The sequence below is a fragment of the Dendrobium catenatum genome, unplaced genomic scaffold (genome assembly GCF_001605985.2).
Source record: "Dendrobium catenatum unplaced genomic scaffold, ASM160598v2 fragScaff_scaffold_665, whole genome shotgun sequence".
Classification (NCBI taxonomy): Eukaryota; Viridiplantae; Streptophyta; class Magnoliopsida; order Asparagales; family Orchidaceae; genus Dendrobium; species Dendrobium catenatum.
The window spans coordinates 4,470,967-4,498,964 of NW_021319127.1; the positions used below are offsets into that span (position 1 = coordinate 4,470,967).

At 33.3% G+C, this 27,998-nt stretch overlaps 1 protein-coding gene across 1 annotated transcript; it reads left to right on the forward strand.

Moving 5' to 3' along the window:
* Window positions 1-9: 9 nt before the first annotated feature.
* On the forward strand, window positions 10-27,998 carry LOC110092778 (protein KTI12 homolog). Its single transcript, XM_020817445.2, has 9 exons — window positions 10-175; window positions 3,865-3,968; window positions 14,200-14,256; window positions 19,233-19,318; window positions 22,022-22,107; window positions 22,866-22,981; window positions 25,950-26,000; window positions 26,090-26,176; window positions 27,392-27,998. The coding sequence occupies exons 1-9, from the start codon at window positions 22-24 to the stop codon at window positions 27,557-27,559; spliced, it is 909 nt and encodes a 302-aa protein (XP_020673104.1). The 5' UTR covers window positions 10-21; the 3' UTR covers window positions 27,560-27,998.

The window sequence follows — 27,998 nt, forward strand, 5'->3', positions numbered from 1 at the left end:
CTTAGTCTGGACCCTGATCGCATGGCGCTCGTGGTGATCTGTGGGCAGCCTTGCAGTGGTAAGTCGACGATTGCACGCTGCCTAGTTTGCGCTCTCGAGGCCGTGGAGCCGAAACCCAAAGTACGAATCATTGATGAATCCTCCTTCCATCTCGGCCGCAATCAGAGCTATGCAGGTAAATCCTCTCTCCCTCCGTTGCTCCGAGTTTTTTGAAGTAGCTATGATCATAAACCCTAGAAGGGGCTGTTTGCTTGCAAGATATAGCGGCTTTGCCAACCATTTTTTTGAGCAACATAAGTATCAATACTCTTCAAATCCCAAACCCGTTTTTCTCCTGTTCTAAACTTAATCCCGGAATTAGTAAATACTGGGAAGTAAGATTTTCACCATTTCTCTTTCATTTAAAAACTAAAATTTGAAATGTTGGCATCCAGTTTACTAGGATTTAACCACATTTAACATGCGCAACAGTTCTTAGAATTTAAAGGCTACATGATTTTACAATAATTGGATTTACAAGATAGAGAAGATGGAGGGTTACACTGAAAAGATGTTTAACCCAACAAAATGACTTTTTGCCCCTATATAATTTAGGTATGTGAGGGAAAACTGTTATTTGATGACCATGGTTGTGGTGAATTGCTGGAAAAGTGCTATCATTGAATGCCTTTCACGGGTGATTATTTTGGTTCTACATTGATGTGATTAGTTAAAACGTTTTGTAGCAAACATGATTATGGACTTTTAATGTAATAAAGCAAACTTGGAAGTACTTTGCATGGAATTATAATACCTATTTCAGTTCTGTTTATTTATTTATTTTTATTTTAAATCATGGATAGAAGCGGAATGGAATTCGCATTTTACCACCATTTTCTGTAGTGGTAATATGTTGAAGTTCAATAGGTTAATGTGCATGGAAGATGATTATGAAAAACCAAGTGTGAAATATATAGTAGATATTCATTAGGGGCGTAGATTTATGAAATTGTTTTCATCTAACTTTTTTTCCTGAAGTTTGAATTCATAATTAGGTAGTTGAGTTTTTTTTTTTATGAAATATAGTATGGAAATGATTTTTGTGCGCTATTTGCAGTAGAAACATCAGCTCTAAGAGAATATTTAAATGAAACTATCATTAATTCAATAAAAAAAAAAAGATAAATGAAAGTCCAGGGATCCAACTTTGCAATTAAAGAAATCAAGCAAGCTCTACTTATTTCAAGCATACTTAGATATTTTGACTTGTTTAATTTTTTGTGTTTGATATGATTTATATTTTGATGATGCCAAAAGTCATGTAGTAACCTTTTTGAAGAGTTCATTGATTTAACCAGTACAATGACTAAAACTTAGAGGAGCCCATGAATTTGTTTGATTATGAAATATTAACACTATGAGAGGCACGAGGCCACAAGCAACTAGTTCTTTTGGTTTCAATATGTATTTAACTAAACTGGAATTGAACTTGGCTCAAATCTATTCAATTCAATCTCAAACCATGCCAAGTATGGTTGTAAAATGACCTGATACAATCTCTATTCAAGCCAATCACGACTCATTAACTTCAATTTGAGCCAAAAATTGATTCAATTTTGATTGATATTCAAACTCTAAAGACAATTGCCTGGTCAAACATTTATACATTGGTGGAATTATATATATAAATACTTAAACACACACATACTCACTAAAAAAAATCAAAATCTAAATACATACAATGTGTATACGCATTTTATTTGTGCATGCATAATTGCATATACATTTGGATTCAAACTCAACATAGGTTGATCAGATACATGCTCGATTTACAGCAAATTTAATTTGGGCAATAATGATGAAAACATTTACATCAAGGAAAGATGCAAATGTTACTTAAAAAATATTAAATGAGACATTTGAAAAAGAAATTATTTGGAACAATATAGTGATATATATTAGATATATTATAGATTGATAAAAAAAAAAGTGAAGTGGTGTTAGCTTTGAGAAAATATATAAATGTAGGGTTTTGTGTCTGATACTTACTAAGATTTGGAGAGATATTGGAGATATTGTAGTGATTTGATGAACAATTATTTTCAATAGAACTTTGAAGATTAATCTAAGGCATAATGATCGGAGAAGAAGCATTTTGCTACTAATATTTAAGGGCAAAAGTAATGCTCAGGATTAAACTAACTATATAGGAATCAAACTTATGTAATGAAGCTACGTGAGAGTGTAATGGAATATAGGATTGGAAAATTTACATTAAGAACTAATTTGATTTCATGCCATGAAGATCTACTATGTAAGCGATTTTTGTGTTAAAATAGCTATGGGAGAATCACATAAAACAAGTGATTTTTATATTAATTTTATTCATCTTGAGAAGAAATGATTGAATATTTTTGTAATTAATTTGATATGCTTTATGATTGAAATGTGTGCCAAACATATATATATGTATGTATAATCACTAACTATTGTTTATAATAATTGTAAACGGATCCCAAAGTTTTTAATTATCATAACTTCACACTTTACATCAAGGATCAATATTCAGTCTATATCTTTTAATTTTGGTCATGGAGATGCTTATAAATGATATTTAAAGCGATGTTCCGTGGTGCGTGCTTTTTAACACACACAATTAGAAACTTTATGGATTCTTTGGATTAAAAAAATAGTACATTCATGAGAGGGGGTCATGTGAATGAGGGTAGGTAGGGGGTAAAGAGAAAAGGGAGATGTAGGGTAGGGAGAAATAGATGAAGAGGGTTAGATGAGAGAAAAAAGGGGGAGAATCGAGTAAAAGAAGGGGAATTAATTAATTAGATTTTTTAGGAGGACTTTGTGGAAGTGATTATATTTCAAAATTTGAACAAATATTATAGATGCAATCATGCAATTAAATAATTTAATTTCAAGAGAGCATTTGGAGGAAAAGAGATTGGGGAGGAACCTATTATGACAGTTGCATAGTAAGGAGGGATGCTGACTTTGAGAACAAACTAGAAAATAGGTTGGGGGCAGTGTAATGTTTGATAAATGAATTTTTTGACATGTCTGGGTTTGATTTATCATTCAGAAATTCATTTAGGGGTAACTATGAGCTATGGAAGGTCTTGAGAAGGGTATGTATCCATTATGGCGATCGATATAGCTTAAGAACGAGAAACTATAAGTCCATAAGCATATTGCTGAGAACTTTGTTGATTCTACGAAATTGATCTTCATCACAACACTGATCATCTTCTTGTGTCAATGATGATTCTTGGTATGAAGTTGCGTTCTTGTGCAAAGTAACGTAGAGAGATACATCAAAAGATTTTTGGAGGCCTTGAAAAAGTGGAGGCAATTAGGTGCATAACTTAATAGGGAGAAGCATGCTTAGCATCAATTTCATTCCAATAATTGTAACATGCAATTATGTGACTCTTGAACTTTTATTTATAATAGAAGATCCTATGTGATTAGACTAAATCATTACTTAAGTTAACATATGATATTATTGCCCATGATAATTAAAAGAAGACAAATTGAGATTAACCATAAACTATGAAAAGGAACATTGTGATGATGACATTAAAACTACCATGATAATCCCTTCTTGTCCTGCGTCATTTAGCCTTAGAATGCAAATTCTGATTAGGATATAGGAAAAAGGTTTTTTTTTGGCAATGTCATGACCTCCTTCCTATTGGTGGTGGTTATAGCCTTAACCTGTTGGGGTCAGACTATTTCCTTTTTTTTTTCATGAATTCATATTTAGGCTTACATGGAGTCTAGTGTACCTGTCCTAATTGCCTTTTTGTTTTCCACTTGCTTTTTTTTATTATTTGGTTTTTAATGTATTTTTATACATGTATCTTTGTGAAGATATGACGGCTGAGAAGAATTTGAGGGGGATTCTTAGATCTGAAGTTGATAGGTCCTTGTCAAAAGACAATATTATCATCGTGGACTCCTTGAATAACATTAAGGTGGGCGTTGACCTTGCATTTGTTGATTCAGTTTTCATATGATAAAACTATTTTCAAATAAAGCTATGCTTTAATGAATGGTCTTTTGATTATCTTAATAGTTCTTAGTATATTGACATTTGAAGCATAGTTACTCTTAAGCCTATTTGGGATTTATTTTTTTTATGCCTCTTTTTCAGTAGTATTATTTTTGGAATGCACACTGCAGAACTATTGAAATACTAAAGCATTCTTTGTTGTGATAAGAATGAACTTTTACAAAATAAAATGAAATAATTAAAAAAGCAGGGGATCGTTCTTATGGGTCTCCACTATTAATATTTTACTTGTTCTATATACCCCTAATTTATGATCTACTTGCGTCGTACGTTGATTGCCAGGATGCCAAAAAAAAATGATGCCAGGATGTTTCTTTATTTATATGAGCTGTAAGAGGTAATTTATTACTTTTTTAAAAATGTATGCTTAATTTAAACCACTACAGTAGGCGTATACAATGTAATTTTAGGCCCAAGATTTTACAGAGTTAAAAAGAAAAAAAAAAGTTTAAAATATATTATATTTTACTTTCAGAAAAGGCAAATTGAACCGTTTTTTTATTATAAATTAAATATAAATTTAATAAGGCAAATTGAACCGTTGATCTGTCAAATAATGAGTTTTTGCATTGATCATAATTAGTTAATTACACCGATGAGCATAGGGTTTGAAAAAATTCATACCAGTGAAAAACTTCCAAGGTTTTGATTATAAAATTGTTTATTCTTTAGTTTTTTTTCATAGAATAAATTTACATTTTGATTTATTTAATATTGTTTATTTATTCAACCATTCAAACGTAAAGAGTCTCTGGAGGAGTTTTGTTTACTTACCGTTCCAATTTAACACATTTTAAAACTATTAATTTTACATTGATCTTCTTTTTTCTAATTACACATTTTAAATTTTGTTTTAATTAGAAACACATCTCAAGTTATGCTAGTAATACAATGTTAAAATGATAAGTCATTTTCTCCTTCATATTCAATTTAACTTGTGTTATTTTAAAGCCATTATAAACTGTAGGCTGTTTTCTTTCCTCACCTCCTTTCCCTTTGGAAATTGAAAACCTTTGGAACTGCCGTCAAGTCTCAAGCTGTCTTTTTTTTTTTTGTTTCCCATAATTCTGTTGGTTCTGTTGCCATTTTATCCATGAAAACTGAAAGACCACAAATGAAAGTTAACTTGTATCCTCTTTTTGTTATTCCTTTCACTGGAAATTTGAATGTTTAGAAAGAATCAAATAACACATTACCATTTAACTGCTCTCTCTCGCTACCACTTGCTACCTTTTTTTTTAATCAATTTTTTCTGTTATCAAGAACCATTGAAACTTACCAGAAATTGAAACACTTTGCATCTCCTCCGACTTTCTTCTCGATTCTAATAGTGTAAATTGTTGGTAGGTCAAATGTTCTGTTTCTATCTAGGTATTATATTTAAGGAACACCACTAATCTATGCTGCTTGGTGATACCACTTGATAAGTTTATCTATAAGCCTTTTGTTAGATGATCTTGAGCGTTAAAATATTATATTTTGGGATTCCTATGATCAATCTTTATTTTAAAACGTTTTATGTTTCCTATGTAATTTATGACGGTTAACCATCATTTGTGCCAGACATCGAGTTTCATAATTTAATTCACTAAAAATGTCTTTTTCCTATGACCTCTCGTAAGATTACATTTTTTTATGAACTGTGGGGAATACAAATTTTAATTTGCTCTAATAACTAAATTGTAATGTTTAATGTGTTCCTTTGGTAAGATTGTATCTTTGACGATATGTTTTAAGTGTGGGAGAAATTGAGTAATGTGCTAACAACAAGATGAGTTTATTGTAGTGGATTATTTAATTTTCCTGCTTTACGTTGTTCCTTCTCACCCCTTTCTTTCCCTTTGCTTTTTCACCTTCATTTTGTTGTTGCTCATCCATTTTTACCACTCACGTTATCATCCTTCCGTTAGTTTTTGTTTTTTGATTTAGAATGTATCATTTTTTCTTAGACTGTATGACCTTTTTATAGTTGACCACGATGAAAACCAACCGTAATAGTTGGAATGTTCCGTCATTTCAATTTATATCTAAAATATTCTGCTGTATTTGGTACTGTATAATTATTTTTCTTTTCACTTGCAATATAAAGTTTTTTCTTTGTAGGTTCTCTAATCTTGTTATAGGTGAACAAGCATGGAAGATAGAGCTTAGGAGTTAGGATTGAAAAGTTAAAACTAATATATTGGTACTTTGTTTTTCGAGAGAGAGAAAAACTTAGTGTATATTTCGGAGCTGACTCTCGATCCCATGACCTCTTGATTGCGCTTGTCTTCTATATGTGAAATTAAATTCCCCTTCATCCTTGGCTTCTTTGCATGATTTTAGTGCACAGATGTGGGGCCTTGCTTAGTGTATTTTTTGCGTTTGATTACTATGCCTGCCTTTAAACTTTCATAATCTTTGGGATCTGTACTATAGGAGATGTGGCATTTTGGCAGTTGGAATATCCGAAACAGTCAGATTTTAGACCTACGAAATTATATGCATATAATTATTATGCAAGCCGTGTAATTAGTAGAGTTTGACTTAATATAAATTTTGATTTCTTCAAACTAGTGTTTTTATTTGATGCTGAGTTCTTTGAGTGTGGTGTTAGTGCGATTACCACTTTATAAGAGAAGTAATTTCTTTGAACTATCCTAATGCTCAAATTTATAAGTTTGGTGATCTCTTATCCCATTTCTTCATTTACATAATTCATAATTGGCTTCATTGTGTGATTTATTTTAGTCAAAACAATTACATTTGGATTTCTTGTCAATGTGGCTAAAAAATAAAGGGAGTTTTACATACATACCACTTAATACTATTCTATTTACATATTTAACACTTAAAACTTTAATATTACATAAATACCACCCATAGTTCATTTTAATACCAAATATGAGTGGTAGAAATGAAATATATTAGTGGTAGGAAAGAAATATAAGTGGTATATTTGATATTAAAATAATATAGGGTGGTATGCATGTAATATTAAAGTTTTAGGTGTTAGATATGTAAATAGGATGTTATAAAGTGGTATGTATGTAAATTTTCCAAAAATAAATCATGACTCTAAATGAATATTTTAAAATTAATTTCCAATATAAATTAATATGTAATACTTATTTAAAAAATGAAATAAATTCTATTTAAAAAAAGAAGTTAAAAAATCACTTGCTTGAAAGAGAAAGAGAACAAAAAGATGTAAGGAACACAGAGAGGCCATCCGACCACCTAAGACTTCAATGTTACAAGATATCACCTACGGAAGGATGGGGGTTTGTCTGGTCACCCAAAATATATTTTATAAAAGTTTATTTTTAATAAAAAGCTTCTCTACTACATTTTTCCCTCCCCTTTTCCTCCTGTTTTGTCTTCCCCAGTTTGGTTCTTTCCTGTACAAATGACAACCCGAGCCCCTCCTTTCCAAAACAATTCCCCTATCCGTCTTTGTTCATTATCTTGCTCGCTCACTCATAAACACCTTGACAATGCATAAAACATGAGGGGGGAGACTTTGAGTTCCTTGCATATACACACATTTCTTGCTGCTATAGCCTCCCAAATCATCTAAGTGCTTCTATCAACACAAATACTTGGTTTTCTTGATGCCATTTAAGACACATTTTTGGCTGGGTCATCCCATACACTGTAAATACATGCCTTTTTTGGCGTGACAAGAATGCTTGATATATTTTAAGTGCTCATCTCCTTATTGTAACATTGAAGCATTGGCTAATTCACCCGAAAAATTGACAAAAAGTGGGAATGTTTTGACATGAAAAATGGTGAGGCTTGGATGGTTGGAAGGGATTTCTAAAAGGTGTCATCCTTTTCACTCTTAAATGATGTGAGTGAGGCCCCTTCGTTCTGATGAAAATTCTCAGAGAGACAAAGAAGAAAGAGTGATGCCTAACAGGGGACCTCATAGCTAAGTAAACTAGCTGCGTTTTATATCTTTAAGTCGGTGATGGTAGCTCCTGCTAATAATAACCTCAATGCCATGTAGGTGGATTAAGCACAATAGCCCTAACTATAATGCTTAAATCATTCTTTTTGGGTGGAGCTTGCTAAAGCTCTAAGACAAGCTAAGAAGTAAACAATCTCCTCAAGCATTTGTACACTCCTATAAGTTGTGAACAGAGTATTTACCATAAGAAAGTCCAAAAGCAAGCATTGATGAAACTTTGCATAGCCAAAAATAGATAACCTACCTTCGAGCTTATAATTTAGGGAGCCGATCTCATAGTTCCTTTTCTATAGTATTTTTATTAAGTGTAGTAATCCACTGATTAAGCCTGCATAATGAATATTGGGTTATGACATCAGTTGGTTAGAAAATTTATAAACCATATAGTAAAGCCTGATTGCTGAGCATCAAAGCATGACATCTAGGAACTGAACCTAGAAATTTATCATCAGAGTGTCATTTAAAAAAAGAAGAATAAAGTGAACACATGCATTCAAATATCTAATGATCTTGATATGTTGATCTAAAAAGCCAAAATAGAGAAGTGTTGTGCTAGTTAAGCCAAATAAGCATTATAATGCCACCTAAATTTTTGCTAAGGATTTGTTGTAGGCAATTATCTTAAACTAAAGTACATGATTTGGAAAGTCCAAAAGAAATCGGTTTTAAGAAAATTATAATAATCTTCATAGTCAAGTATTCACATAGTCGTTAATTCTAAAAACTTGTAAATGGTTTAGCGGACACATCTTCAGTCCCAAGGTGTCAATCTTCTTTGGGGGCAGTGGGGCACTAAGACTAAGAACAACCAATTTAATTCCCACTTCATGGTAAGAAAGAAGCAAGTGATAAAGAAAATAGAGGAGCTACCAATACCTTTATATCAACTCATGTTCAAACCCAAATATAATGTTGAGTTTAGGCCAAGGGTTAAAAGACAAGATAGATACTAGATAGGATGCAACACAATATAATTTTTTTTTTAAATAATCTACCTTTATGTTGACATTTTTTTTGTGATGCATCCTATTTGTGTTCAATTGAGCCTCATTGAACTCAAATCGACTCAAATTAGATTCAAATTGGGTCCAATTAAACTAAATTAAACCCAAACTAAATCAAATCGACTCAAGTCGATCCAAATCGACCTTGATTCAAACTTACTTTGAGCCTAATTGACTCAATTGGAGCTCAAATCAGCTTCCAAAATCAAGTAATTGTGATGAATGGTCACGATTGCCCTCAAATTTCAAACCTGTGCCATTGTCCTTCTGTCTAATCGCAATATTTTCTCGATTGCAAGCAGATTTGGGAGGCTATAGCATGGATCGAGCAGCGGGGTCCTTGTTTTGTGCATAGAGGAAGCCGAGCGAGGGAGAGGGCTGTTTTTTCTTTTTTTTGCTTTATGCGTGTGTCTAGACGGAGAGAGTGAGAGGGAGACGAGTGTTGTGCATGCGTTTGAAGGAGGTTGAGCGGCTATGGGTGCTCTTGCGTACTCCTGGGACTGATCTAACAACCAATTGACTGGTTGGGAGTGCGTCTGGGTCGGTCGAGTGAGAGAACGAGCGTCTGGACCTTTGTGTGCGTACGACCTAGGACAAATTTAGGAGTCTCCGTTGATTTCTGGAGCCAAAGCCGAGCACAAAAGGTGAAGAAGCTTCCTCTTACAGGCGACTCTTAGAGCCGAGCAACAGCTCGTGTGTTTTTGGAGCTGAAATCGAGACGCCGAAGCCTCTCGTGCACGTGACCTGGATCGATTGAGTGGGGAGTTCATCAGTTGGGTGTGTGTGCGGCTTTTCGTTCTTCAAATGACTATATCAAGAGCTTATGGGATGCTTCTCTCTTCCTCTAAAATAAAAAGACGGGGAATAAGAGGACAATGAAGGCATTTGGAGGTCAGTTGCCTGCTATAGGAGCTTCTTCCTCCTCAAATATCGTCTCTGGCGAGCTCGTAATGGCGTAGGCAGCACTCGAAGCAATTTGGATAGTAGCCCATTCCATTTCAGTGGCCTTTATCTCTTCATGGTAGAGGTGCTACAACCGGAACTGTTGGACACTTTCTTCGGCATGCTAAAATCCCTTGAAACTTAGAAAACCCAAGTCTCCAAGCCTATGATTGGCTAATGCTAAGATTTTTTTTTTTATCTTACATTGTATTAGTTTTTTTAAAAGCAAAATGAGCTTTGGTGGTGGTGTGATTGGAAGCAGCGAAGGTTCAACAGAGCCTTATGTAGAAGCCAATAAGTCCTTATGGAATCATGCTACAAAGTTAGGAAAAACTTTTGAAGGTAGAGGAAATGTTTCATTCAAATGCAATTATTTTGGCGTACCTACAAAATATCATATTCTAGGGTGAAAGTACATCTACTTAAAATTTGTGGTCATAGAATTAAAATGTGTCATAAGATTACTACTTCATAGTTGATAGAGTTGATCAGACAGGTTGATGTAGCTGAATGAAGGATCAAAAGGGCACTTCCTAAAGATATATCTTTGTCCTCTACGGCTCTACTCATGGTTAATCCCACGCTGCTTCCTCCTCCATTAGAGTTGATCATGTTGGTTCATTTAGGAGTGAAGGATATGAATCTAAGAAAAGAGGAGTTGTTAGTAGTTCTTTAGAGAAGACATTTAATATACATATGCGAGAGCAACTTGGTGAAATTACAAGAATGTTTTTTTTTTTCAAATGGACTTCCTTTAAACATTGCAAGGAATTCTTATTATAAGAACGCATTTACTTTTGCATGAAATAACAGTCTTGCAGGTTATATTCCACCTAGATACAATGCAATAAGATCAAAATTATTATTGAGGGAGAGCAAATATTGAGATATTACTTGAACCTATGAAATGAGTGTAGAAGGAAAAAAGTGTCAGTGTGGTGTGTGATGGTTATACTGATCCTCAAAGAAGGTTACTCATCAATTTCATAATTATTATAGAGAATTACCCAATGTTCATTAAAACTATAAATTGTGAAGGACAATACAAGGATAAATATTTTATTTTCACTTTGATTAAAGAGGTGATAATGATGATTGGGCCATCAAATGTTGTGCATGTTATCACTAATAATGCACCAATATGTAGAGCTGCAGGATTGTTGGTGGAGAAAATATATCCTCATATATTCAGGACTTCATGTGTTATATGATGCACGGACATGGACACGATGACACGGACACGGGACACGACTTTTTTTTGAAAATATAGGACACGGGTAAGGCGCAGACGCGACATTACATTTTTTTATATAGTGTATAGATATTGATGTAACATCATATTAGAAATGACAAACAATAATAAATGAATGACATGATAACTTGTCTAGCTTATAATATAAAATGTTTAGTACAAAATATATAGTTCAAAAACAAAAATATAAACAAATAACCATTTACTACAACATCAATTATTCAAGCTTGAACTATTAGTATTAGCTTCAGAGGTTTGTTTTTAGCCTTCAATATCATCATCATTGAATATCATTGCTTCTAACTTTGGTTCATTAAGAGAAAGATTTGCAATAATTCATTGGATATCATATAACGAAAGTTGGTTCTTCTTTGTATCTATTTACTTCTCTAATTCCCTAATTAGCTCCCATAATATTTCTTTAACCTCTAATCTAAATAACAAAGAATGTATATATTTACTTCTATACTTCTCTAGTTTTCTCTCATAATAGTTCATTGGATATCATATATTAATATTATATCTTTTATATTCTAATTATTTTCTATGTCAGTCTAACTTTTCACCTATTTTAACAAATCCCATCAACTAGAATTACAATAAGGCATGCACATAATGATCTACTAGACATAATCAAAATTCTTTTTATTCTATGTCACTAAAAATGGCAAACACATGTAGGCATAAATGTTTTCAATAATCATTACTGCCTCTAAAAAAAAAAAATTCATTCTCTAATTTGAGGATTAACTTAAAAAAAATTCTAAATATAAAATTGGATCAATTATATCTAATATCATTGATTGAGCTATCTATTAGCATATCCATTGATGACTTATCAATAAAAAAATTTCTTATGAAAATATTTTAGTTCTTTGAGTTTCATTAGATTATTCATCCACATAGGAACATATGCATATCATTTTTATATAGTTTGTCTGTTTTTGATTTTTTTTTATCTTCTCATCTTCTAGAAATTGATTATTGTGTCTTTATTAATATCCATTGGAACACATGCTATAATTTTAAAATTTTCATTACTCGCCTTATGTTAGATTAGGCATTAGTTTGATTTTTGTGATTTACCTAGTTTGTATGAAGATTTAAAAAAAAAAGAGTTGTTAATCATGACAATTATATACATATTTTTGATGCAAATAGTAGATATGTGGAATTCATTTTAGGTGATAAGTAATGGTATGTCTTAATTCTCAAAGTTTTTCACATGAACCTTTACTCAATTAAGCGCTAGAAAGGTGGGGCCAATAAAATCTTACTACACATTCGGATGAATGCTTATATATAATAAATTTTGGCAAGTATTGGTGTTGGTCCAATCTTTGATGTATTTGATTTAGCTTACTTTATGAACCTGCTATTATAAAGCTTGGATTTTTCTCTTTTTCAATTTCCTATTTGAGAGTACATCTATCACTTTACCAAATTATTTTACTTGTTCTTGAAACCATACCATGTCATGAATGATGTTCATTACTAATGATTAATTCTTAAGATAATATGTGCATTCACATGGCAAACCTTTATATGAGGATTAATGGATTATATTGCAGGAAGTGAAACAATTATTCCTTTATTTTCTTACAATATATCAAATGCATGACTCATTATAACTGTATTTTTTTCAAGACATGTAGATTGGCGTGGAACCCCTCCCCCATCCCACAACTATGCCTTTATTTTCTATGCACGAAACCGGCTTCCTTATTGTCTCTACTTTCTATCCATGATGTTACCCCTCACGACTGTTAGGGTACCGACTTTGTTGCAACCTCAGTGCTGTGTCCAATAGCCATAGCATGGCTTTCAGTTCCAAGGAGGAATTGTGTATTCTATGCGACTAATTATTATTGCAGGTTTTGAATTTCGCTATGATCAATAGTGTAGGACGTGTCAGATTTAAGCCATTGGAGGATTTAAAGCAATTGAATTAGCCTGGGAAATCATATGTATGTAATTATATCAGGCATGTAATCTTTAGTATTTGGTTTGATAAAATTTCAGATTTCCTTAAACTTGTGTGCTTTTTTGATGTTGGTGCAAGTGCGATTACTAAATTTTAGGGAGGTCAACTCTTTGTACCATTATGAGGTTTGAATTTTTGTGTTTGTTGATCTCTTACCTTATTCTCTTTCGCCTACATGTCAGTATGATTGATTTTAGTCAAAAATGTGATGATGATTTTCTTGTTATGGTGTGAAAAATGATCAGGTTTGTTTTTTAATTTAAAAAAAATATTTAGTATCTATTTTCGATGATCATTTGTTTATCATTTGGAATAAATTTTATATAATTTCTGGCTTTCATCAAAGAAACCGATTGATTGCTTTATCGATAGTTTTTACATTACTTGTTCTAAATTTTGATTGCTTAAGTTTCACTTATTGCAACATTTAATTGTACTTGAAATCTTAGACCTTAAGATGTTCAGCATCACGAATGTTTTTTTTTTTTCATGCTTAATCTTAGCAACACGATGATGTAATAAGTTTAATATGATATGGTTTTGAGAGAACATAATTTACTTTTTGAATATGCTAACCCGAACAATCCTTTTCGCATTGATTTAGATCTGAAAACCTGTTGTATTTTGTGTCCTTCTAGTTGTTGTACTTTGATTCTTTTGTATGGGTGTTTTACTATTGATGCGTAGTTGTACCTCTTTGTCAAATGGCATCTGTAATAAAAGTTTTCTGATTTATTCATAAATTTTTTGGCAAAATTAGTTTCGAGTCTGTTGACTTATTATTGACTAATGGTTTTTGTATCACTTGTCTCAATGATGAAAAACTATCCGCAACCATTGGAGGTTTGTCTTCAGTCATGCTTAGACTTTAAATGATACTCTCATACAGTAGCATACTGTTAGCAGAATTACAATGATATTCATGGCCTTAATATTGTTAATTCTGTGGTCTCTCTATATGTTTTTACAATATCTTTCGTTTTGTCCAATGTGCAGGGTTATAGATATGAGCTGTGGTGCCTTGCTAGAGCCGCTGGAATACGATACTGTGTGGTAATTAGCCATGCAATCTCTTTCTATGAAATATTATATGCGCTTTTACAAGAATTTCATATGCCTAGGTAATGTCCTTTAGGCTTTGTTTGGGACGGCTTTCTTACTGCTTAAAGCGGCTTTCTAGTACAAAAATTAAAATTTTTATACTAAAAAGTCGCTTTAAGAAGCAGGAAGAAAACTGTCCCAAACGAAGCCTTAATTAGATGCATTTGTATTACGAGGGATACCATAAGCATAAGCAAATTAATATATCTAATAAATATTATTAGTGATATTCATTATTGAGATTACTTGGTTCCAACTCGTGATTGGTAAATCTACATGCACGCATGGCTAATGATAGTTTATGATGTCCTCCCTGACCTATATACCACATTGAATGCATACTTCAATTCTCGATCCAGAAACCTTTAGTAAAGCGATACCCACATTTAATTACTGGCAATTAATTAATTGATTAAAGTGATATTTTCTTAATGATATAATTAGAAATTCACAACAAATTAATAAAAAAAAAAAAGAAATTCATGCCTTAGCTGGTTATCCCTTATTTTATTATTCTTCATGAATTCCTCAAAATTAAAATAATTAGTGAAAATCACTAAAGTTGGTTCCAATTTTTTTTTGAATAGTTAAAAAATAAAGATTTGCTATAAAAAAGATGCATGCTTCCTATTGCAACAGGATAGAGGTCACAAGTTTTAGTTTGGACAGTGACTTTCCTTGAACTAAATATTCTCTTGTTCCTTTCAGAGAATTTGATTTGCAAATGTCCTTGTGTTCTATTATCAATTAATAAAATATTTACGACAATTTTGTATTATTAAAAAAAAAGTTTGATAATATTATTATGAGAGAGAAGTATAAGGTTTTTATGTTAAGAACAAGAAACTTTTTACTATTATATGAAATAGTGGGGAATATGGCTATATAAGGAAGAAGATATTATTTTGAGATAACATGCATTGAATCTAAAAATATTCATATCACATCCAACTATATTGAGAATATTGAATGAAAAATAGAAGAAGGAAGTAGAGATACAAAGAAGAATTCTAGAGAAGAAGCCTTATAATTTTAGTAAAATGGGCTTGACTATTTAGAATTGAGTTTTAGAGATAAATTGAGTTAAAATTGCATAAATTGAGCTCACCCCTCGACCCCCTATTTATAGATCAAGCTTGGAGTTTTAGTGTTATAAAATTGGTTACATAAATGACTATATAAAAAAATAGGAGAGAATATAATAATTGTATTACTTGATCATCAGGTTTGATTATATGAAGTCATTTGCCGATCTTGGAAGAAGTGGTTGACTTGATAATCATATGGTCAATTATTTGATTAATAGTTTATCTTGATAAGTCTTCACTCCTTGAGTAGTTGCCAAGGCTGACTTTATAGATAATAGTCGTCAGGGCCAATTGTTAGCCTTTATTTGCCTACTAGGACAAATTCATTGATCATAGTCACTTGTTTAAGGTGAGTTCTATGTTAAGCCAGTGGGTATGAAAGTTAGTGAGTTAATTTGACTTGGACTGCCTTTTTTATCATAAACCATATTGTCTTACCTTGAACTAGGATTTTTGGATATTTGGATGCATATTTAGTTCCCTGATTCTCTTATATCTTTGAAGGTTTACTGCAAAAAAGAATAAGAGAGTACAACAAATATTCTTCATTAATTTATCACCAACTCTTAATAAATGATTTTTTACTATTACATGTTAGTCAATCAATTTGATGTTAAATTCGGACATTGTCCATTTGTCCACGTCAGATAATATTTATTCAATAAAAGAGATATCATGGCCGCTTCTTATTCAAATGATTGCTTCTTTTGATTCCTTCTTCCTTTGATTGAGTTTGAGTTTAGTGAAGCTTCATCCTTGTAGCGAGGCAGTCGAGAGGAAGTTGTTACAGGTTAGGGGTGCATGAAGGCGCGATTTGTTCGGGGCTTTAGCTTAGGATTTTTGTAAAAAAATGTATAAATAGGGTGAGGCGAGGCTCGTCTCAAGGAAGGCCTCAGCTAAGCTGAGGCACATGCCTCATAAAAAAAAAAGCTTGAGGCGTAAGCTTGGAGGTATTTTTCATTAGAATTGTGCTGAGGCGGGTCTCAAGACAAGCCTCATGCTACCCAATTTTAAACAATGAGAAGAAGTTAGATCTATAATGGTATTCACTGAAAAAATTTAGGTCTTGTGTTGGTATAAGGAGATGACTTATCCCAAAATTATATAGTCGCACTTATAGTGCTCTCTAAGGAATCACTAATTCGATTTTTTTTACCGAAGATTGAAATGTAGAATAAATTTTATTTAATCTAAGATAATAAATTGCCCCGCATTAGATAGCTTTTTAATTTAATAAATTTCAAATTTCTTTTTTCTATCATGTGTTTTCAAGTTGGATGAGTGATTTCTTTGAGAGGTGTGGAAGTTTAGCTACCTAATTTCATGGGAACTTATTCCTTGGATTGAAATGTGTCCTATATTACTTTTACTTTTGCCAACTCTTACCTTTATCTCTTTTCTCATTAGCTTGTTGGAGTTCTTGATTATATTCAAATTTTATACAACTAACATTTTAATTGCGGTGAAGAAATTTCAATTCTCTACTCTTTTGTGCAGTTCGAATTTCTTTTTGATTTTTTGGGGTTTATTTGATCATTGCATTATGGTTTGTGTCTTGTTTTTTCTAGTTTGCATATAAAACAGTAAATTTGTTTGTGTTTACCATCTTTTGATATGCTAATCTTAAATTCTCTAGTAAAATGGTATTATTTTCCTTGCACTCTTAAAATATACATTTAAAACTAGTATTCTATATATTTGTCATTTTTTTTTGAAATCAACTTGCAATTATTACAACTCTTTAATATTTTAATCGAAGTCTATTTTTTATTTAATTACTCTAATGTTTGAAGTGAGTAGTGATCATAATTTTTACAATACTTCACAATTTCAAGATCATATGCAGTTGCAAAATCGAATAGCTTCTCATGATATTTTTGTATCTTTCGTTTCATATCTGTTAGGAATCATTTGTATCGTATTAGTCGGACATATAGTGATAGGAAACACTTGTAGATCTCAAGTATTTCTACCAATCTTCAAAAAATAGCAAGAATTCTCCACAATAATCCACACAAAACCCTGAAAACATTAGATAATTTGTATTATTTGATGAAATAGAAATGAAAAATAGCAAGATACAGTTGATCCTCAATTTGAGAGGAGGATCGATCTCTCCCAAATTCTCTAGAGGACGCTAAAGCCCAAAGGAAACCTGAACCTAAGAGATCTCAAATTTCAGCCAAATTCAAGATGCCCTAATCCTAGGAAAACAAACTATTTAATGCATACAATTCAAAAGGAAATATCTAAGCAGTCCCTGCATTCAATTTCCCTCCTAAACTTCCTCAAAAATCCTTCCTAATCTGCTCTAGGGGATCCGGCGTTTCGGTCGGCAGCATAGAGAAGCGGAAAATGTCCGCCTCTGTTTCCGAGGGCTCGTCCCGTATGAACCGGTTGGATTGGTCTAGTGGACCGGTCTAACAATACTCCCCTTCCAAAGTGCCACCTTGTCCTCAAGGTAAAACGAAGGAAACTGCTGCTGAAGTACTTGATCAATAACACTTTCCCCATACTTACCTCCTCTATCCTCCCTATGAAAAGTCTCCATATAGGGTTTTCTTCTTTCTCCCTCCACGATCTCCACCTCATCTTCCTCATGAATTTCAGAATTCGTGTTCTTCCCTTCTAACCCTTTTGCTGCTGAAGCCGCCGTTTGGTTGTGGATTTCTAACATTTTCTTCATCATGTCCCGGAGATCAGCTACTTGTCCTTCCATGGAGAAAATCCTGTCCTCCACCGTTGTCTTGATTTGGTTCATATACCCTTCAAGTCTTTCTTCCAACTCATCCACTTTCTTGGCCGCCATCTCTATCCGGATTTTTGTAGATTCTAAAAATCTGGATTTGGATCACAAAAACAGCAACTTCCTCCTTCACCGGCCAAAATTCAACTGCTAAAATTCGCCAAAATCAGCCTAGCAACGGTCCCAAGACTTGCTCTGATACCAATTTGATTAGAAACACTTGTAGATATCAAGTATTTCCTACCAATCTTCAGAAAATAGCAAGAATTATCCACAATAATCCACACAAAACCACGAAAACAGTAGATAATTTGTATTATTTGATGAAATAGAAATGGATAGCAAGATACAGTTGATCCTCAATTCGGGAGGAGGATCGATCTCTCCCAAATTCTCTAGACGCCGCTAGAGCCCAAAGGAAACCTAAACTTAAAAGATCTCAAATTTCATCCAAATTCAAGATATCCTAACCCTAGGAAAACAAACTATTTAATGCATACAATTCAAAAGGAAATATCTAAACAGCCCCTACATTCAATTTCCCTCCTAAACTTTCTCAAAAATCCTTCCTAATATGCTCTAGGGGATCCGGCGGTTCGGTCGGCAGCACAGAGAGGCGGAAAACGTCCGCCTCTGTTTCCGCGGGCCGGTCCCGTATGGACCGGCTCGACTGGTCCAATGGACCGGTCTAACATATAGTTGAGCATGTTCTTGTTTATTTAGTCATGCATTTGTATAAAAGGGCTGGAATAGAATGAACTTCTATGAAAGTAAAAGAAAGCCAATCTGTTATTCAAAGTTTCCCACATACACACGTCAATAGGGTCCTGTGGAATCTAAAAAGCCTCGAAAGCCTATCTTTCCTAAATCTTTTTCCTCATCTTTTAAAGCGTACAAAATGATAGCAATAGGTATGAGCTCCCAAGATGGTTTTCTGTTGTTGCCATTTAATTCCATTGCTTCAGTTGAGGTGTACTTGTCTGTACGCATGCATTACTTCATTAATTTTATTGGCAAGTGCAGTTAATTTACTAATTGGTATTTGCTCCAAACTAAAGGTGGTGGTATGCTGACTTAACACTTTCACTCTTCAGCTTTATTGTGATACTGGAGAGAACTACTGTAAGGAATGGAACAATAAGCGTGGGGAAAATGAAGAATCTTCATATGATCCTAAAATGTGAGTACTATATTTAATTTAATGATTCTTAAAGTTCTTTATACATGCTTTTGTGTTATAAAAATCTTATTAGGTTAAATTACAACTAGAACCCTAAAGTTTTTGTAAACTCTCACTTGTCTATTATTTTAGACATGGTTAAAAAAATTTTCATAGAACGCATTGGTTCACTCAATCCTTGTATTCTTCACTAAATTTAAAGCTCACTTCATGGAACATGTAGATCTAAAGTTTTCGGCAAGTCCATTTATTTCATGGTGTGCATGTGTGCATCACAATAAACTTTGTTGTGTGAACTTGGAGTTGCAGACAAACAAATCTTTTGAGTCCAAAAATGTCGGTGAATCATACCTTGCTATATTGAGAATCTTGAGTGAAAAAGAGAACATAAAATAGAGGGAGAAAGAAGAATGTTAGAGAGTTAGAAGTTCTGGAATTTCCATAATAGTGAAAAATTGCGTAAATTGATCTCACCCATTGATTCTCTATTTATAGTTTTGGGTTGGGGCTTGATCGTTATGTAGTTGTTTGCAAAGTAGTTGAGTTATTAATCAATAGTTTGCCTAGAGAAATCGCTGCTTCTTGAACAGCCGTCAGAGCTGACTTCATAAATTGATATGGCCGCTTACTTGAGGTGATTTCTCTTATAGGTTAGTGAGTAGGAGACCGAGTAGATCAAATTAACTTGGCTTAAATTGGCTTGATTTTGCTTAAACTGGGTATTTTGAATATTTGGATATACATTTAGTTCTTTGATTCCTTTTTATCTTTGGAGATTTACTACCAAAAGAATAAAAGAATAAAAAAATATTCCTCATTAATTAATCATTAATCCTTCATAATTGCTTATTTTAATATTAGATATTAGTTTATCAATTTGATGTTGACATCCAACATTATTCTTTTGTTTTGGTCAGCTGAGACATAGGATCATTGCTTCGTGTTCAAATGTTTGGTTTTTCATTTCTTTCTTTCTTCAATTGATTTTGAGTTCAGCGAATCCTCATCCATTTAAAGAATGGTTGTTCTAAAGGATAAGATTAATATCTCAAATCAAAGATATTATTGCTAGCTTATTTGGCATACAAAAGAAGGAATTTCTTCTAAAAGAAGAAGAAAACGAAGGTTGAAGAGACAAAGGCCAAAGGCAAAATTCAAGAACTTGGTACTTTGTCGAAAGCTATGACCGGCCAACATTCTTCTCCTATTGCTGTGAGAAGGGATGTTGCCTTGCCAGCGACTGATCTCCCTCAAGCTGGGAGAGAATGTAAAAAAATATTTTTTTAATAAAAATTTCTATTAATGAATTTCAAAATTTTAATTTTACTTATCACATTTTAAAGCAATTATTTCTCTATGAACGAGCTCTTATGTGAAACGCCTATTGCTGAACCTCTTACTCATCAATGACTTTAAAGTAAAAGAATAGAATTTGTCCAAGTAGTTGATCTATCGGAGACAAATGTTACTTAGCTGCCCATGAAAATTTGAGTAAATTGAAGTCGTTATGCTGTCTACTGCAATAATTGAGGCTGAAGTCGCCCAACCTACTATTAAATTAGTGGTAGTTGAGATCGCTGAGGTGCTTGTTGAACAAGAAATACTTGAAGGGTTGAGTACTGAAGTCGGCCCAAAATTAATTGAAAAGAGGACTTCTTCAACTCCATATTCAAGAAAGTTTTACTTGGATCCTGTTGAAAAGACTTCTTCAAGTTTTTTGAATGAAATCATTTCTCTTCCAACCTTCCCTTTGGTCGAGTTGGCTACAGAGAATGACTCTAAAACCCCTTTGAATTTAGTTAGTCTAGTGCCAGAAACTTTGAAGTAATTTGTTGGGCGAAACTGATAAGGAGAAGACATCTACTTCCAATTTGAGGGAGTGTTCTTGAGATATTCATAGTGCAACATCAGCTATGCCTAGGGAATTCATTGAAGTGACTTTTTTAAAAAGTTGATGAATTGTTTGTTGAGGCTGGCTAGTTGAAGTCATTCTTGAATGATGAATTCGAGAAAATATAAACGTAACCCTAATAAAAAAAAATTGAGTTGATATACCCATTTACTGAGTAGTTGAGTAGCTGAGTTGTCAATCAATAGATTGCCTTGAGAAGTCGCCCTTCCTAAAGTTTTAAACGAATTAGTTTCCATTTACCAGAGGGACAAAAGAAGAAATTTTCTATATATGTCAATTTGTCCGAAGGCGTTGTGTATGGGCATGCTGTAATCAGCTTTATTGTGCGACCTTGAAGTTTTAGACCAACAAATACTTTTCCAGTTGATCTAAATAGAGATGGGGGAATAAAGTCCATATTGATGTGTGGGGATGTGGGCATTGGTTGGTCTTGAGTCTTAAACAAACAAGTCCTCCAATCAGGAGAGAGACAAAAGAGGGGGGGACCCCAATTCATATGTGGGTTTTGTTGGTCTGGAGTTATCAACGTCAGGAACCTGCCTAGAAGTTTTTTGTCTCATGTCATCATATGGATCTCTGGGATCGAAAGCATTTTGAACATTTTTCTGTGAAGCTTTAAAGTGTACTTTCCTTATTTTAATTTGATATATTCAAGATAAACAGGCTCAATTTACGTCATACCTTGAGAGATTTGAATCCATTTTTGTTTTGTGCTGTGTTCTTGTTTGCTAAATTTAGGAGGATATAGCGTGCAATCATTTTTGGAATAACTGAAAGGACTTCGCTTGCAGATTTGATGACCTTGTGAGCAGATTTGAGAGGCCCGACCGCCGGAACCGCTGGGATTGCCCTCTTTTTGAATTGGTTCCATCTAGGGGTAATGCATGCTTATTAAGTATATTTAACTTGAAGTCTTTTTATATCTGCTCACTCAAGTCATTGTTATGCCTGTCTAGGATTCGGTATTTTTTGTAATAAAATTGATCGATCTCTTATGACACTAATGGAGCTTATGCTTTCATATCTTTATTCTTCGGTAAAACATTACTTATCAATGTTTTATGTATGTTCAATCTTTTTGAAGAATTTCCCTACAAAGTTTGCAGTTATCCTTAATATTGTGCTTTTAGATGTTATTGCAACTGTGTCGTTGCTGCTGTAACTAAAGCTTTCGATTGAGGTTTATTTTTAATAAAGCTCTACATGAAACCGTAATTTCATTATTGGCTAATAGATGTAGGCGGTACTCATTAGTACTTTTCATTATTGGCTAATAGATGTAGGCGGTACTCATTAGTACTTTTCATGGTGGATTTTGGAAGAGTAATCTAAGGAAGATTATAACAACAACATCAAGCCTTTATCCCACTACGTGAGAGGAATCCAAGGAAGATAAAAAAAAATGACTAACTGCTTTGAGTTATTGTATTGTTCCGAACATGTTATCATTTTTCTTAGATCAATCTCAGACTTTTTTTAATAAGTTTAATATTGATGTTGACATGTATTTAAGCCCCTACAGATATTATTAACTTTGATCAAATTCAGCCAAAGTGCCTAGCTGACCCGGACATGGTTCTCCCCCAAAACCAGTTTCTTAAAGAATGTTATTCTGTTTCCTTGCTTGTTTTGCAGAAGGAATTGAGCAATCATCTCCAGTTATTGCAGATGCTGTCTCGTACCTGACTAGAAAGGTGGACTCAAGAACAAGAGATATTAGAGTTCTTCAGCCTACTATTGCAACACAGAATGTAAGTATTGTTAGTGAACATGTGAGAAGCGTTTTTCATACCATGGTTTTAGGAAATTATCAATTTCCGTTTGAAATGTTATAGGATGCATGCTAAGTATTTATGAATGCACATGCATGTAGGTCCCAAGGATGGGATTAATATTGTGAATATTCTTCAATAAGGCTAGGCAATCCTATGATCAAGCTACCTTATTGCCCAAATATAACCATTCAAGATCAATTTTTGTGATGCTTGCCAAATCTTCCCCAGTTATAATCATATGAATTTTTAATCACTGATATATTCAGATGTAATCAAGTACATTTCATATACATTATCATCAAATTTACATACTTCAATCATTATGATAATCATTATTTTAATCCAAATTATTTTTGGTTGACTTATTCTTCATTTATCCTTATTGAGTGCTATATTTAAGTGTTAAATTTAATTGCATAACTTTTGTCCAAGGTGCATTCTGTCTACATCTTATTCTTCTTAATTCTATTTTTGTTATTTTTATTAGTCATCTTAGTGGTGCATCTCCTTACCTTTGTTGGATAATGCTTAAACCACCCATATTTATTTTCAATTGCCTTTGTTCAATAAATGCTACTCTAATGTCTCTCTAATATAATCATTTATCAATCTATCCTGTCTCATATTCTAGTATAATGTTTTGATTAAAAAGTAATTTGGTCTTAACTTAAGACATTCTGGATCATGGAAGTTTTTTAGTCAATATGATAAAAGTTAAGCTAAGAAAAGAAATAGGAGAAGTAAATATTTAGTTCAAGTGAAGTTTATTAAGGATGAAGATAAAAAAAATGCTATTATTAGAAGAGGATATTCAACAAAGGTGGATGAGATATTTTGGTAAGGTTTTCAATGAAGATTGTGAGAGTACGATTAACTTTAATGATCTTAGCGCCCTAAATGAAAATAATTTTTTTAAAATTTTTATCGTATTAGTAAAATTGAAATTAGAGAAGCTTTAAAGAAAATAAAATGTGAAAAAATTGTTGGACCTGATAATATTCCAATAGAGGTATGAAAATACTTAAGAGATGAAGGAATTTGTTGGCTTAAGTAACTTTTCAATGCTATTTTAAAGACTAAAAGGATGGCAAATGAGTGAGGAGTGTGTTGATTCCTATTTTTAAGAGTAAATGTGATGAACAAAAGTATGCGAATTATAGAGGAATTAAGTTATTGTATCATACTTTAAAAATATGGGAGAGAGTTATGGAGCATAGGTTACGACGTGATACTAATGTTTTTAAAATCAATTTGGGTTCATGCCGGGTAGGTCTACTATGAAAGCTATATATTTATTGATACGTTTGATGTAGAAGTATAGAGAGAATAAAGAAAATTTACATATGATATTTATTAATTTGGAGAAAGCTTATGATAAAGTTCCAAGAGAAATGCTCTGGAGAGTTCTAAAAAGGAAAAGGGTTAATAATGCTTCCATTCAAATCATTAAGAATATGTATGCAGGAGCTATTACTTGTGTTCAAATATAAGGTGGTTTGACCAAGTATTTTCCTATTTCAGTTGGATTACATCAAGGATCAGCTTTAAGCCCATATCATTTGGCTTTAATCATGAATGTTCTTGCTAGGCATTTGCTAGAGGATGTACCCTGGTGTATGCTTTTTGCTGATGATATTCTTCTTGTTGATAAAACTAGAGATGGAGTTGAAGGTAAATTTGAATTATGGAGGTCAACATTAGAGTCTAAAAGTTTTTGTTTGAGTAGATCTAAAATTGAATACATGGTGTGTAATTTTAATAGTAATAGATCTAGTGGGAGGAATTTGATATTGAAATATTGAGCGATCAAGTCATTAATCAGAGTACATGTTTTAGATATCTCGGATATGTCGTTCAATGTAATGGTGAAATAGATGGAGATATTATTAGTAGAATTCAAGTTGGATGGTTGAAGTGGAGGAATGCATTGGGCTTGTTGTGTGATAGGAAAGTACACCTTAAACTTATGGAAAAATTCTATAAGATGGTGGTGAGACCTGCAATGCTTTATGGTGCAGAATGTTGGCCATTAAAAAATAAGCATAATACTAAGTTAAGTGTTGTAGAGATGAGGATGCTCAGGTGGATGAGTGGCTTTACCCTTAGAGGCAATTTACGAAATGAACATATACGTGAAAAGGTTGGAGTAGCTCCAGTGACAAATAATATTAGAGAAAGTCGCCTTAGAAGGTTTGGTCACATAAAAATTCAGCCTTCTGATGATCCAATTAGAGTAGATGTATTAGATTTGACCTATGTTAAGAAAGGTAGAGGTAGAACTAAAAAGATTTGGTTAGAAAATATTAAAAATGACATTTTTTATTAGATTTAAATGAGAATTTGACTCTTAACTTGACACAATGGAGAAAAAATGATTCATGTAGCCGACCCCACATGGGATAAAGGCTTGATGTTGTTGTTGCTTTTATTGTACAATATGAAAAAATGTTGCACTTGTCTCACCACAATGACTTCCATGTCTAAATACTATGCCAAATTAGTTACTACATGGTTCACTTTTGCAGTTTATGGCATACTGAGAGCAGCATGAACTGGATATGCTGATTCAGCCATTGAAAGTTTTTCTTTAAACGTATAGTGAGGACATGAAATATTTTTACGGACTTGACCATAAAACTTTCTTTATTAGATTTAAATGAGAATTTGACTTTTAACAGGACATAATGGAGAAAAAGGATTTATGTAGCCGACCCCACGTAGTGGGACAAAGGCAAGGTTGTTGTTGTTTTTGACCATAAAACTTTTTGATATTTTGCTTACTAGTGAAAAAAAAAAAATCAATAGTATGCTAGCAATTAGGAAGCAACATTAAATGCATGATGGGACTCCCGTATGCACTAAGCAGTCATGCAGAGTCATACAAAGTACAGTTACCTATATTTATATTTATGGCTGAAAAAGTTATGTCAATCGAAATTTTCAGGTACGAGCCACAGAGGCAAATTCGCTATATGAGTTGGACAAAGCAACCCAGGTACCTCTGTGTAGAATTGGGGCATATATATCTGTTTATGAATGCATTAGAACTGACAATTTGATAATCTGCTTTTTGACATACCTTAGGAGGTAATCAATGCCATAGTAGAAGCGCAGTCTCAAGCTCTTGGAGGAAGCTTAAATAAGGTTTCAATTGGTCAACACTATCCAACTATATCCTTTTCAAACTATTGGTAGTTTATTCTTGTTAATACAAAGTTTACAACTTCTGTAGATTGCAATCTATTATCTGAGAGATTCCTATCGAAACTATGTTTAATGGTTAATTTGATAAGATCTGCATGAATAGCATCTTGATCACATTCCTGCACTGTAGCGCACTTACATCAATCACAAAGCTTAAGAACTGCAGAAAGATGAAGTAACACGTCTTCAAATCTGATAATTCAACCAAATAATAGTAGACATTCACAATAAGCTTCATCTACCTATCCAAAGTACAAACATCCAGAGTTGAAAACATAGGGTCAGTAATTAGCCCTTGAAAGAGTTTTAAAGCCATCACTCTTCAATATCACCACCATTTATGTACTATTCTATCACAAATGAATGAAATTGTCCACCAAAATTAGAGGTGTAAGTGAGCTGAGATGGCTCACGAGTCGAGCTCGAGCTCGAATTTGAGTTTGTTTAGTAAACAAGCTCGAGTTCGAGCTTGATAAGGCTCAACTCGTGAGCCCGCGAGTCGGTTAGAATAATTTTTGGATTTTTAAAAATTTAAATAATTATTATTTTTATTAAATGTAAATCTTAGATGTCAAATGTCAAGGGAAAAGGCATTAAATGTTAATGTTAAATTCTATTAAATTTTCGGCTCATTCTCAATTGCTGTCAAGGGTCAAATGTCAAAGCATTAAATGCTAATGCTTTATACAAGAGAGACAGTTAGGAAGCGCTCGTTTATCCAAGTGAAAAAGCAACGTTGGACTCCAACCGTTGGCCACTTGGCTTCGACCATGTAGACACCTTTTATTATCCAAGGGAAAAAGCAACGGACCATTCGGACAATTTCTTGCTTGCCGAAAAACTGGGTGGGAAATTCCAAATGGCGGGTGGGAAACCGAAATCGAGCGGCTCGAAGAGCTCGTTTCTGTGTCGCGAGCTCAAGCTCGAGCTCGGTATTTGACTTGCGAGTGAAGCTTGAACTCTCCCGGATTCGAGCTTGACTCGATTCATTTACACCCCTAACCAAAATGATAATATGATAGGGATGGAGGGGGTGAAGTATATGTCAGAAGTAGAGAAGAGGAACGAGCAGCTGAGGTAAAAAATAAAAGTTGAAGAAGCAGGAGAGTATTTCACAGTAAGGAAGGTTAAAAATATATCTTTTATCTGTTCTTTGTTGTTAGCCTTGACTATGAAGCCCACGTCAATATCGAGAGACGAGTTGGATTACCTGAGCTAAAAAGCCTACGGCGCACATTTATAAAGTTAACTGGGCAAACCAGCTTAAGTGGCCGCCCTCCTCCTTCAGATGCAGAGAGTGCCAAGAGGATGTTTGTGGACTATTTGAACAGGGAAATTGGTACTTCATAATGTTATTTTCTTTCGTCATTATTATGGAAAAATTATTATGTGCGGAGATTGGACATAGAGACATGTCCGGACAACCCCTTAAAATTTGACACGTGAAGTGCAATTTGATTGCACTTTTTGTGCGCTTATCTGCACTTTAGTTGCTCTTTGCTTGCTCTTTTGTTGCGTTTTTTTACTGAGCTTTGGCTGCGCTTCACCTGCACTTTGGCTACGTTTTTGATACTCTTGGCTTAAATATATAAAATAAAAAATAAATCCAATTAAATATCCACGTGTAAATATTTTATTGGAGTCCGGACGTACCTCTACGTTCGGTATCTGCACCTAATAATTTGCCCATTATTATGTGATTACAGAATTGTTTTAGCAAAATGATTTCTTACTTTATAATTGTAATTTAATATTTCCTTGACGCAAGAATGGTGATTGTTACAGCAAA